Raw genomic sequence first — 13,908 nt, 5'->3', positions numbered from 1 at the left:
CTCCCCGTGTGTGCGTGGGTTTCCTCCGGGTGCTCCGGTTTCCCCCCACAGTCCAAAGATGTGCGGGTTAGGTGGATTGGCCATGCTAAATTGCCCATAGTGACCAAAATTGCCCTTAGTGTTGAGAGAGAGAGAAATACAGCACAGAACAGGCCCTTCGGCCCACGATGTTGTGCCGAAATTTTGTCCTAGGTTAATCATAGAATTTAGGACACTACGGGCAATTTAGCATGGCCAATCCACCCAACCTGCACATCTTTGGACTGTGGGAGGAAACCGGAGCACCCGGAGGAAACCCACGCAGTCACGGGGAGGATGTGCAGACTCCGCACAGACAGTGACCCAGAGTCGGGAATCGAACTTGGGGACCCTGGAGCTGTGAAGCAATTGTGCTATCCACAATGCTACCATGCTGCCCTTAGAAGAAATTACTCTACACTCCATTATTCTACCCTAATCCATGTACCTATCCAATAGCCGCTTGAAGGTCCCTAACGTTTCCGACTCAACTACTTCCACAGGCAGTGCATTCCATGCCCCCACTACTCTCTGGGTAAAGAACCTACCTCTGACATCCCCCCTATATCTTCCACCATTTATCTTAAATTTATGTCCCCTTGTAATGGTTTGTTCCACCCGAGGAAAAAGTCTCTGACTGCCTACTCTATCTATTCCTCTGATCATCTTATAAACCTCTATCAAGTCGCCCCTCATCCTTCTCCGTTCTAATGAGAAAAGGCCTAGCACCCTCAACCTTTCCTCGTACGACCTACTCTCCATTCCAGGCAACATCCTGGTAAATCTCCTTTGCACCTTTTCCAAAGCTTCCACATCCTTCCTAAAATGAGGTGACCAGAACTGCACACAGTACTCCAAATGTGGCCTGACCAAGGTTTTGTACAGCTGCATCATCACCTCACAGCTCTTAAATTCAATCCCTCTGCTAATGAACGCTAGCACACCATAGGCCTTCTTCACAGTTCTATCTACTTGAGTGGCAACTTTCAAAGATCTATGAACATAGACCCCAAGATCTCTCTGCTCCTCCACATTGCCAAGAACCCTACCATTAACCCTGTATTCCGCATTCATATTTGTCCTTCTAAAATGGACAGCCTCACACTTGTCAGGATTAAACTCCATCTGCCACTTCTCAGCCCAGCTCTGCATCCTATCTATGTCTCTTTGAAGCCGACAACAGCCCTCCTCACTATCCACAACTCCACCAATTATGGTATCATCTGCAAATTTACTGACCCACCCTTCAACTCCCTCATCCAAGTCGTTAATGAAAATCACAAACAGCAGAGGACCCAGAGCTGATCCCTGCAGTACGCCACTGATAACTGGGCTCCAGGCTGAATATTTGCCATCCACCACCACTCTCTGACTTCTATCGGTTAGCCAGTTCGTTATCCAACTGGCCAAATGTCCCACTATCCCATGCCTCCTTACTTTCTGCATAAGCCTACCATGGGGAACCTGATCAAATGCCTTACTAAAATCCATGTACACTACATCCACTGCTTTACCTTCATCCACATGCTTGGTCACCTCCTCAAAGAAGTCAATAAGACTTGTGAGGCAAGACCTACTCCTCACAAATCCGTGCTGGCTATCCCTAATCAAGCAGTGTCTTTCCAGATGCTCAGAAATCCTATCCCTCAGTACCCTTTCCATTACTTTGCCTACCACTGAAGTAAGACTAACTGCCCTGTAATTCCCAGGGTTATCCCTATTCTCTTTTTTGAACAGGGGCACGACATTCGCCACTCTCCAATCCCCTGGTACCACCCCTGTTGACAGTGAGGACGAAAAGATCATTGCCAACGGCTCTGCAATTTCATTTCTGGCTTCCCATAGAATCCTTGGATATATCCCGTCAGGCCCGGGGGACTTGTCTATCCTCAAGTTTTTCAAAATGCCCAACACATCTTCTTTCCTGACAAATATCTCCTCGAGCTTACCAGTCTGTTTCACATTGTCCTCTCCAACAATATGGCCCCTCTCGTTTGTAAATACTGAAGAAAAATACTTGTTCAAGACCTCTCCTATCTCTTCAGACTCAATACACAATCTCCCGCTACTGTCCTTGATCGGACCTACCCTCCCTCTAGTCATTCTCATATTTCTCACATATGTGTAAAAGGCCTTGGGGTTTTCCTTGATCCTACCCGCCAAAGATTTTTCATGCCCTCTCTTAGCTCTCCTAATCCCTTTCTTCAGTTCCCTCCTGGCTGTCTTGTATCCCTCCAGTGCCCTGTCTGAACCTTGTTTCCTCAGCCTTACATAAGTCTCCTTCTTCCTCTTAACAAGACATTCAACCTCTCTTGTCAACCATGGTTCCCTCACTCGACCATCTCTTCCCTGCCTGACAGGGACATACATATCAAAGACACGCAGTACCTGTTCCTTGAACAAGTTCCACATTTCACTTGTGTCCTTCCCTGACAGCTTATGTTCCCAACTTATGCACTTCAATTCTTGTCTGACAGCATTGTATTTACCCTTCCCCCAATTATAAACCTTGCCCTGTTGCACGCACCTATCCCTCTCCATTGCTAAAGTGAAAGTCACAGAATTGTGGTCACTACCTCCAAAATGCTCCCCCACTAACAAATCTATCACCTGCCCTGGTTCATTACCAAGTACTAAATCCAATATGGCCTCCCCTCTGGTCAGACAATCTACATACTGTGTTAGAAAAGCTTCCTGGACACACTGCACAAACACTACCCCATCCAAACTATTTGATCTAAAGAGTTTCCACTCAATGTTTGGAAGTTGAAGTCACCCATGACTACTACCCTGTGACTTCTGCACCTTTCCAAAATCTGTTTCCCAATCTGTTCCTCCACATCTCTGCTGCTATTGGGGGGCCTATAGAAAACTCCCAACAAGGTGAATGCTCCTTTCCTATTTCTGACTTCAACCCATATTACCTCAGTCGGCAGATCCCCCTCAAACTGCCTTTCTGCAGCTGTTATACTATCTCTAATTAACAATGCCACCCCCCCCCCCCCCACGTCTTTTACCATCCTCCCTAATCTTGTGGAAACATCTATAACCAGGGACCTCCAACAACCATTTCTGCCCCTCTTCTATCCAAGTTTCCGTGACGGCCACCACATCGTAGTCCCAAGTACCGATCCATGCCTTAAGTTCACCCACCTTATTCCTGATGCTTCTTGCATTGAGTGTTGGGTGGGGTTACTGGGTTCTGGGGATAGGGTGGAGGTGTGGGCTTGGGTAGGGTGCTCTTTCCAAGAGCCGGTGCACACTTGAAGGGCCGAATGGCCTCCTTCTGTACTGTAAATTCTATGTCTATGTATGGCAGAGTAAAACTCCAGTGTTTTTTCGCTGGAGTGGGGACACAGCCGGTTTCTGGAGAATCCAGCCCATCGCACTGTGAACTGGACTGACTGGATTTGACTCTCCCCTCAGGTAACAATTGCCGAGTCTGTGACACTCAGCAGCAGCATTATTACCGTGACAGCAACGGACCGGGATTCGGGCCAGAACGGACAAATCGTCTACAGCCTGGTGTCTCCCTCAACCGCAGGATTCTCCATCAATCCTCACAATGGTGAGTGAATGTGAGTGAGTGAGTGAGTGAGTTTGTGAGTGTGTGAGTGAATGTGTGAGTGTGTGTGAGTGAGTGTGTGATTGAGTGAGTGAGTGAATGTGTGATTGAGTGAGTGTGAGTGTGAGTGAATGTGTGAGTGAGTGAGTGAGTTAGTGTGTATGAGTGAGTGAGTGTGTGAGTGTGTGTGAGTGAGTGTGTGATTGAGTGAGTGAGTGACTGAGTGAATGTGTGAGTGAGTGTGAGTGAATGAGTGAATGTGTGAGTGAGTGAATGTGTGATTGAGTGAGTGTGAGTGTGAGTGAATGTGTGAGTGAGTGAGTGAGTTAGTGTGTATGAGTGAGTGAGTGTGTGAGTGAGTGAGTGAGTTTGTGTGTGAGTGAATGTGTGAGTGAGTGTGAGTGAGTGAGTTTGTGAGTGAATGTGTGAGTGAGTGAGTGAGTTAGTGTGTATGAGTGAGTGAGTGTGTGAGTGTGTGTGAGTGAGTGTGTGATTGAGTGAGTGAGTGACTGAGTGAATGTGTGAGTGAGTGTGAGTGAATGAGTGAATGTGTGAGTGAGTGAATGTGTGATTGAGTGAGTGTGAGTGTGAGTGAATGTGTGAGTGAGTGAGTGAGTTAGTGTGTATGAGTGAGTGAGTGTGTGAGTGAGTGAGTGAGTTTGTGTGTGAGTGAATGTGTGAGTGAGTGTGAGTGAGTGAGTTTGTGAGTGAATGTGTGAGTGAGTGTGAGTGAGTGAGTGAATATGTGAGTGAGTGAGTGAATATGAGTGAATGTGTGAGTGAGTGAATGTGTGTGTGTGAGTGAGTGTGTGATTGAGTGAGTGAATGTGTGAGTGAGTGAGTGAGTGGATGTGTGATTGAGTGAGTGTGTGTGATTGAGTGAGTGTGAGTGAGTGAGTGAGTGAATTTGTGAGTGAGTGAATGTGTGAGTGAGTGAGTTCGTGAGTGAGTGTGTGAGTGAATGTGTGAGTGAGTGAGTGAGTTTGTGAGTGAGTGTGTGAGTGAGTGTGTGATTGAGTGAATGTGAGTCAGTGAGTGTGTGATTGAGTGAGTGTGAGTGAGTGAGTGAATGTGTGAGTGAATGTGTGAGTGTGTGTGAGTGAATATGAGTGAATGTGTGAGTGAGTGAATGTGTGTGTGTGAGTGAATATGAGTGAGTGTGTGAGTGAATGCGTGAGTGAGTGTGTGTGAGTGAGTGAGTGTGTGAGTGAGTGAGTGGATGTGTGAGTGAGTGAGTGTGTGTGAGTGAGTGAGTCGATGTGTGAGTGAGTGAGTGAATGTGTGAGTGAGTGAGTGAGTGAATGTGTGAATGAGTGAGTGAGTGTGTGTGAGTGAGTGTGTGAGTGAGTGAGTGGATGTGTGAGTGAGTGAGTGTGAGTGAGTGAGTGAGTGAGTGAGTGGATGTGTGAGTGAGTGAGTGAATGTGTGAGTGAGTGAGTGAATGTGTGAGCGTGTGAGTGAATGTGAGTGGGTGAGTGAGTGGATGTGTGAGTGAGTGAGTGAGTGAATGTGTGAGTGAGTGAGTGAGTGAGTGAGTGAGTGAGTGAGTGAGTGAGTGGATGTGTGAGTGTGTGAGTGAGTGAGTGAGTGGATGTGTGAGTGAGTGAGTGAGTGAATGTGTGAGTGAGTTAGTGAATGTGTGAGTGAGTGAGTGAATGAGTGTGTGAGTGTGTGAGTGAGTGAGTTAGTGTGTGAGTGAGTGAGTGAATGTGTGAATGAATGTGTGAGTGAGTGAGTTAGTGTGTATGAGTGAGTGTGTGAGTGAGTGAGTTAGTGTGTGAGTGAGTGACTGACTGACTGAGCGAGTGAGTGAGTGTGTGAGTGAGTGTGTGAGTGAGTGAGTTAGTGTGAGAGTGAGTGTGTGAGTGAGTGAGTGAATGTGTGAGTGAGTGAGTGTGTGAGTGAGTGAGTGAATGTGTGAGTGAGTGTGTGAGTGAGTGAGTGAGTGAGTGAGTTAGTGTGTATGAGTGAGTGTGTGAGTGAGTATGTGAGTGTGTGAGTGAGTGAGTGTGTGAGTGAGTGAGTGTGTGAGTGAGTGAGTGAGTGAATGTGTGAGTGAGTTAGTGTGTATGAGTGAGTGAGTGAGTTAGTGTGTATGAGTGAGTGTGTGAGTGAGTGAGTGAGTGTGAGAGTGAGTGTGAGAGTGAGTGTATGAGTGAATGTGAGAGTGAGTGTGAGAGTGAGTGTATGAGTGAATGTGAGAGTGAGTGTATGAGTGAGTGCGTGAGTGTGTGAGTGAGTGTGTGAGTGAGTGAGTGAGTGAATGTGTGAGTGGGTTAGTGTGTATGAGTGAGTGAGTGAGTTAGTGTGTATGAGTGAGTGTGAGTGAGTGAGTGAGTGTGAGAGTGAGTGTGAGAGTGAGTGTATGAGTGAGTGTGTGAGTGAATGTGAGAGTGAGTGTATGAGTGAGTGTGTGAGTGAGTGAGTTAGTGTGAGTGTGAGAGTGAGTGTGAGAGTGTGAGTGAGTGTGTGAGTGAGTTAGTGTGAGAGTGAGTGTGAGAGTGAGTGTGAGAGTGAGTGTGTGAGTGAGTGAGTGTGAGAGTGAGTGTGTGAGTGAGTGTGTGACTGTGAGTGAGTGAGTGAATGTGTGAGTGAGTGAGTGAATGTGAGTGAGTGAGTGTGTGAGTGAGTGAGTGTGTGAGTGAGTGTGTGAGTGAGTGTGTGAGTGAGTGAGTGTGTGAGTGAGTGTGTGAGTGAGTGAATGTGTGAGTGAGTGAGTGAGTGAATGTGAGTGAGTGAGTGTGAGTGAGTGAGTTAGTGTGTATGAGTGAGTGAGTGAGTGAGTGAGTGAATGTGAGAGTGAGTGTATGAGTGAGTGTGAGTGTGAGTGTGAGAGTGAGTGTATGAGTGAGTGTGCGAGTGAATGTGAGAGTGAGTGTATGAGTGAGTGTATGAGTGAGTGTGTGAGTGAGTGAGTTAGTGTGAGTGTGAGAGTGAGTGTGAGAGTGTAAGTGAGTGAGTTAGTGTGAGAGTGAGTATGAGAGTGAGTGTGTGAGTGAGTGAGTGTGAGAGTGAGTGTGTGAGTGAGTGTGTGACTGTGAGTGAGTGAGTGAATGTGTGAGTGAGTGAGTGAATATGTGAGTGAGTGAGTGTGTGAGTGAGTGAGTTAGTGTGTATGAGTGAGTGAGTGAGTGAGTGAATGTGAGAGTGAGTGTATGAGTGAGTGTGTGAGTGAGTTTGTGAGTGAGTGAGTTAGTGTGTGAGTGAGTGAGTGTGAGAATGAGTGTGTGAGTGAATGTGTGAGTGAGTGTGTGAGTGAGTGTGTGAGTGAATGTGTGAGTGAGTGTATGAGCGAGTGTGTGAGTGAGTGTGTGTGTGTGAGTGAGTGAGTGAGTGAATGTGTGAGTGAGTGTATGAGTGAGTGTGTGAGTGAGTGAATGTGTGAGTGAATGTGAGTGAGTGAGTGTCTGTGACTGTGAGTGAGTGAGTGAATGTGTGAGTGAGTGAGTGAGTGGATGTGAGTGAGTGAGTGAATGTGTGAGTGAGTGAGTGAGTGAGTGTGTGAGTGAGTGTGTGAGCGATTGTGTGAGTGTGTGCGTGAGTGAGTGGATGTGTGAGTGAGTGAGTGAGTGAATGTGTGAGTGAGTGTGTGAGTGTGTGCGTGAGTGAGTGTGTGAGTGTGTGCGTGAGTGAGTGGATGTGTGAGTGAGTGAGTGAGTGAATGTGTGAGTGAGTGTGTGAGTGTGTGCGTGAGTGAGTGTGTGAGTGTGTGCGTGAGTGAGTGTGTGAGTGTGTGCGTGAGTGAGTGGATGTGTGAGTGAGTGAGTGAGTGAATGTGTGAGTGAGTGTGTGAGTGTGTGCGTGAGTGAGTGGATGTGTGAGTGAGTGAGTGAGTGAATGTGTGAGTGATTGGATTGGATTGGATTGGTTTATTCTCCCGTGTACCGAGGTACAGTGAAAAGTATTTTTCTGCGAGCAGCTCAAACAGATCATTCAGTGCATGGAAAGAAAAGGGAATTAAACAGAATTCAAGAAAATACATGAGAATACATAATAGGGCAACACAAGATATACAATGTAACTGTAGTGAGTGAGTGAGTGAGTGAGTGTGTGAGTGAGTGAGTGAGTGTGTGAGTGAGTGAGTGGATGTGTGAGTGAGTGAGTGAGTGAGTGAATGTGTGAGTGAGTGAGTGAGTGAGTGAGTGTGTGAGTGAGTGAGTGAATGTGTGAGTGAGTGTGTGAGTGAGTGAATGAGTGAGTGAGTGTGTGAGTGAATGTGTGAGTGAGTGTCTGTGTCTGTGAGTGAGTGAATGTGTGAGTGAGTGTGTGTGAGTGTGAGTGAGTGAATGTGAGTGAGTGAGTGAGTGTGTGAGTGAGTGAGCGAGTGGATGTGTGAGTGAGTGTGTGAGTGAGTGAGTGAGTGGATGTGTGAGTGAGTGAATGAGTGAGTGAGTGAGTGAGTGAGTGAGTGTGTGAGTGTGAGTGAATGTGTGAGTGAGTGAATGTGTGAGTGAGTGAGTTAGTGTGTATGAGTGAGTGAGTGTGTTGAGTGAGTGAGTGTGTTGAGTGAGTGAGTGTGTGTGAGTGAGTGAGTGAATGTGTGAGTGAGTGTGTGAGTGAGTGTGTGAGTGAGTGAGTGAATGAGTGAGTGAGTGAGTGAATGAGTGAGTGAGTGAATGTGTGAGTGAGTGAATGTGTGAGTGAGTGAGTGAATGTGAGAGTGAGTGAATGTGTGAGTGAGTGAGTTAGTGTGTATGAGTGAGTGAGTGAGTGAGTGTGTGAGTGAGTGAGTTAGTGTGTATGAGTGAGTGAGTGAGTGAGTGAATGTGAGTGAGTGAGTGAGTGTGAGTGAGTGAGTTAGTGAATGTGTGAGTGAGTGAATGTGTGTGTGTGTGAGTGAGTGAATGTGTGAGTGAGTGAGTGTGTGAGTGAGTGTGTGAGTGAGTGAGTGAGTGAAGTGTGAGTGAGTGAGTGTGTGTGAGTGAGTGTGTGAGTGAGTGTGTGAGTGAGTGTGTGAGTGAGTGAGTGTGTGAGTGAGTGAGTGGGTGAGTGTGTGTGAATGAGTGTGAGTGAGTGAGTGAATGTGTGAGTGAGTGAGTGGTGTGAGTGAGTGGTGAGTGAGTGTGTGAGTGAGTTGAGTGTGTGAGTGAGTGAGTGTGTGAGTGAGTGAGTGTGTGAGTGAGTGAGTGTGGTGAGTGTGTGAGTGAGTGAGTGTGAGTGAGTGAGTGAGTGTGTGAGTGAGTGTGTGAGTGAGTGTGTGAGTGAGTGTGTGAGTGAGTGTGGAGTGAGTGTGAGTGAGTGAGTGTGTGAGTGAGTGTGTGAGTGAGTGTGTGAGTGAGTGAGTGAGTGTGAGTGAGTGAGTGTGTGAGTGAGTGAGTGAGTGAGTGAGTGAGTGAGTGAGTGAGTGAGTGAGTGAGTGAGTGAGTGTGTGAGTGAGTGAGTGAGTGAGTGAGTGAGTGAGTGTGTGAGTGAGTGTCTGGGTGTCTGGGCCCTTGCACAGGCCCAATCCCTGTCCTATTCCTGCACCCCCCCTCCCTCCCCCGTGAGGTGCGTCAATCCACCTAACCCGCACATCTTTGGACTGTGGGAGGAAACCGGAGCACCCGGAGGAAACCCACGCAGACACGGGGAGGACGTGCCGACTCCGCACAGACAGTGACCCAGCCGGGAATCGAACCTGGGACCCTGGAGCTGTGAGGCAGCGGTGTTAACCACCATGTCTCGTAGCACCGGGGAATTGAGTGAGGACACAAACATCAGGAGGAGCCATTCAGCCCCTCATAAAAGCTCCTCCACTCAATAAGATCATTGGCTGATCTGATTGTAAACTGTACCCCACATTCCTGCTGACACCCAATAACCTTTCACCCCCCCCCCCCCCCCCCCCCTCCCCCTGTTCATCAAGAACCTGTCTGGTTCTACCTTAAAAATATTCAAAGCTTTTGATTCCACTGCCTTTTGAGGAAGGGGCGGCACAGACAGTGGTTAGCACTGTGGCTTCACCTGCGCCAGGGTCACAGGTTCGTTTCCCGGCTGGGTCACTGTCTGTGCGGAGTCTGCACGTCCTCCCCGTGTGTGCGTGGGTTTCCTCCGGGTGCTCCGGTTTCCTCCCACAGTCCAAAGATGTGCAGGTGGATTGGTCATGCTAAATTACCCTAAGTGTCCAGGGATGTGTCGGTTAGGTTCAGAGTTATTGGGAAAGGGCGGAGAAGTGTGGGCAGCACGGTAGCATGGTGGTTAGCATAAATGCTTCACAGCTCCAGGGTCCCAGGTTGGATTCCGGCTTGGGTCACTGTCTGTGCGGAGTCTGCACATCCTCCCCGTGTGTGCGTGGGTTTCCTCCGGGTGCTCCGGTTTCCTCCCACAGTCCAAAGATGTGCGGGTTAGGTAGATTGGCCATGCTAAATTGCCCGTAGTGTCCTAAAAAGTAAGGTTAAGGGGGGTGGGGTTGTTGGGTTATGGGCATAGGGTGGATACGTGGGTTTGAGTACGGGTGATCATTGCTCGGTACAACATCGAGGGCCGAAGGGCCTGTTCTGTGCTGTACTGTTCTATGTTCTAAGTGGGCTTGGGTGGAGTTCTCTGTCAGAGGGCCGGTGCATGATCGATGGGCTGAATGGCCTCCTTCTGCAAGGTATCGATTCTATGATGCTCAGAGTTCCAGAAACTCATCACCCTCAAAGAAAGACTTTCTCCTCATCTCGGTCTTCAATGAGTGACCCCTAATTTTTAAACAGTGACCCCTAGTTGCCGATTCTCCGACAAGATGGCACATCCTCTCTACGCTCATGGATGATGATGAGGGGGGAGGATAAGGGATTGGGAGGCATGGTGCGAGGTGGGATGAGGGTGCAGGAGTGGGTGGATGACATGGGAGGTTTTTGGGTGGGTAGTGACAGTGGGCAAAGTTGATTGTACCCTAACTGGTTTTCTCTGTTATAGGGACCCTGTTCACTGTACGAGATGTGGAGTTCAAGGTCTCTGAGCCACTGGATCTGGTGATTGAGGCACGAGATGGAGGCTCTCCTCCCCTTTCCTCGCTCACCACTGTCCAGATCCAGGTCCAGGACATCAATGACCACACGCCGACCTTTACCCACAGAATGTATATGGCCAATATTCTGGAGGATCTACGTCCTGGAAGCACTATCTTCACCTTGGAGGCCATGGACTCTGATATTTCCCAAGATAATAGTGGGCTGGATTACACCATCGTCAGTGGGAATACTGCCAATGTATTCCAGGTGGAGAGCAGTGTCAAAGTGGAAAATGGTCAGTTCAGGACAGTGGGCTCCATTCTCCTCCTGGATGCTTTAGATTTTGAAACAGTTGCTGAGTACAATTTAACCATCGCAGTGTCAGACCGGGGCATTCCTCAGCAAAGTGCTGTCGTTTACGCCATTGTAACAATCCAGGATGTGAATGATAATCCCCCAGTCTTCAACCGTACGCAGTACAAGGTGACAGTGAGTGAAAGCGTTGCCGTGGGAACTGAGATAGTCCGGGTGGCTGCTCACGATCCTGATTCTGGTCAGAACTCCGTGCTTCGATACACCATTACATCTGGTGATGAGAACGGGCAGTTTGCAGTCAGCGAGATGACAGGAATCGTCAGGCTGATGAAGGCTCTCGATCGAGAGGCACAAGATCAACACATCTTCATTATCCAGGTAACCGACAGCCAGGGGCCCCATCCCAACTTTGCTCTGGTCCCATTGACGGTGGAAGTTAAGGATGTGAATGACAATCACCCGTTCTTCCCAATGGAAAGACTGAGTGCCAACATTCGTGAAAACCTGCCAGCTGACTCACTTGTGGCTAGAGTCCACGCCATCGACTTTGACTGCGGAATATTTGGAAAGCTGCAATACTCGATAATCAGCCAACCCATCTCCCAGCCAGGGATTGGAAAAGACAAAGAGATTTTTTATATTAACCAGTCCACAGGAGAGCTCCACACAAAACTCTCCTTCGATTTTGAGAAGTTAAACTCTGTCCAAGTTGTGGTGAAAGCAGTGGATTCTGGGAATTCCTCAGCAACCGTGACGGTCCAGGTCCTGGTCACCGGAGAGGACGAGTACGATCCCGTGTTTGTCAACCCAACATATACCTTTGTTGTTCCAGAGAATGCAAAGAAGGGCCAGAAGATTGGGCAAGTGATGGCGACCGATGAGGATGGAGGTCTGGATGGGATTATTCTGTACTCCCTATTGACACCATCACAATACTTCAAAGTGAATAAAAGCTCTGGTGACCTTATTCTCAAGATGGACAGTGAGAGAGGTCAGAGCGAGCAATCAAAGAGAGAAACACGGACAATGACTCTCAACATCCAAGCCAAGGGCCCATTGCCTACTTCCAGATCCACAATCACCCAAACAAGTATTGACATTACCCAGACTTCTTTTGGACTCGCTCCTGAGATGAACTTGCTGCTGATTATTGCCTTGGCCGTGTCCCTGGGTATTGGAGGGATTCTTGCCATCATTGGCTTAGCTCTGGTAATTGTACGAGCAAAAAGGAAAAAGAATCACGATGAAGACAGCTCTCAACTCAACAAAATTCAGGATAACACCCTGCAGAAAGTGGCACCAGATGCTGCCACATTACCAGCTAGTGACCGAATCTACCACCAAACCTTGCCAGGCTACTCAGCTGAGCCCACAGTGGTGGGAGGTCCGTACACAAGAGGAGACTCGATCGATCCCTCGCACTCCAGTGGACGTGGATCAGCAGAGGCAGCAGAAGATGATGAAATTCGGATGATAAATGAGTACCCCCGGGTGAGCAGTATCACCTCCTCCATGCAGGAACACGTGTCGACACGTGGCCCAGACTCTGGTATCCAGCAAGATACTGACCAGATGTCGGACATTTCCACTGATCCAGGAATGGAGTGGTTTAAACACAAGAAAGGTAGCAGCCTCCTGGTGGCAGGACCTCAGCATCTGTATCGGGACGATGGAGGTGGCTATATAGGAACTGGAGTTGGCCTGGGAGTTTCTCAAACCAAAGACTATGCCTTTGCTGAAGATGGTCGCCCATCAGCCCAAGGGTCCCTGACAGCCATTGTTGCCAGCGATGAGGAATTGAGAGGCAGTTACAACTGGGATTACCTGCTTAATTGGTGCCCACAGTTCCAACCATTGGCCAGTGTCTTCACCGAGATCGCCCGGCTCAAGGATGAAAGTGCACCTCGCAAACACTTCCAATCAAAACCCAAGGTGGACCCCAAGCCTCGCATCGACCCTCCTCCACTCATCACTTCAGTGGCACATCCCAACGCCATGTCCGTGCCTCCTCGACTGGCAGTGGGTCGCACCCACAGCCATGTTACAGCAATGCCACGGTCCCCTATCACCAGCGATGCCTCGATAACATCGGCAGCCATGTCTCCCAGCTTCTCACCATCTCTCTCACCTCTGGCAGCTCGATCACCTGCTGTTTCCCCTTTTGATGTTTCTCAAGGACCTTCAACCTCCATCATTAGCACCGAACACTCTTTAGACAATCCCGAAGAACCAGAACTACGAATATGATTTCAACTTTGCTCCCACCCCATGGCCTTCACTCACATTTACAAGGTACAGAGGCCGGACCATTCTCACACCGTGCAGTTACCTGAACACTGTGACATTGTAGAAAGCAATAGAAAGAAATGGTGACAGAACCGACCAAACAGTCCAGACTGCCTTGAGTTCAGGTCAACAGAATAAAATCAGTCCTAGTTAATCAATTCCCAAAAGATCCCGAACTCCCTCCAGAGAGCGGCAGAGTAGAAGGTCAGACAATTGGAGAAGGATTTGGAACTTTAAATAGTTTATTGTACAGAGTAGGCAGAGGTTCATTCTGCATCATGTTTGGGTCAGGGTCAATGAAGTTTGGGTTAAAGGGCAGCTCAAAACCCAGTTTGGCTTTTGGAGGTGTTTATTCCTTTCACCCTGTTCGCCGCGATCTCAGACTGCTGGGAGGGGGGGGGGGGGGGGGGGGGGGGGGGCAAAGCCCCACCTGTGCATTCTCGAAACAGCTGATTACAAAAACCCTCAGCCCTCGATCCTGAATTCTGCCCCCACCTCTGAAATGCCCCCTCACAAATGTCCCAAGAAGCAGGTTTTGAAAACAATTTTGTGAAAGGTTTCCTTCTGCTTTTGGTGAAATGATTTAAGTTACAGAAATGAATCTCAGTTCCAGCTGCACTCTCTTGTGTTTTAACTGGAGATCTTGACCAGTAGTGAGCAGTGATTTGGATGTTTTATATGACAATTATTGACATTATAACAGTATTATTTAAAAATGTGAGTGTTATGTGACAGTGGACAGTGTTAGGTGACACTATTATGTGACACTATTATGTGACACTATTACGTGACACTATTACGTGACAC

The 13,908-nt window shown here is 48.3% G+C and overlaps 1 protein-coding gene across 1 annotated transcript in view; it reads left to right on the top strand.

The window, feature by feature from the left end:
- Positions 1-13,483, top strand: part of LOC119977762 (protocadherin-16-like) — a 288,909-nt gene extending 275,426 nt beyond the window's left edge. Inside the window, exons 9-10 of the mRNA XM_038818966.1 lie at positions 3,445-3,586; positions 10,466-13,483. Of these exons, the coding sequence (XP_038674894.1) occupies positions 3,445-3,586; positions 10,466-13,062 (2,739 nt within the window). The 3' untranslated portion in view covers positions 13,063-13,483. The remainder of the gene's footprint in view (positions 1-3,444; positions 3,587-10,465) is intronic.
- The last annotated feature ends 425 nt before the right edge of the window (positions 13,484-13,908 follow it).

Source organism: Scyliorhinus canicula, chromosome 14 (genome assembly GCF_902713615.1).
Source record: "Scyliorhinus canicula chromosome 14, sScyCan1.1, whole genome shotgun sequence".
Classification (NCBI taxonomy): Eukaryota; Metazoa; Chordata; class Chondrichthyes; order Carcharhiniformes; family Scyliorhinidae; genus Scyliorhinus; species Scyliorhinus canicula.
The sequence above is the reverse complement of the archived record's forward strand: the minus strand, read 5'-3'. Positions and strand labels throughout refer to the sequence as shown.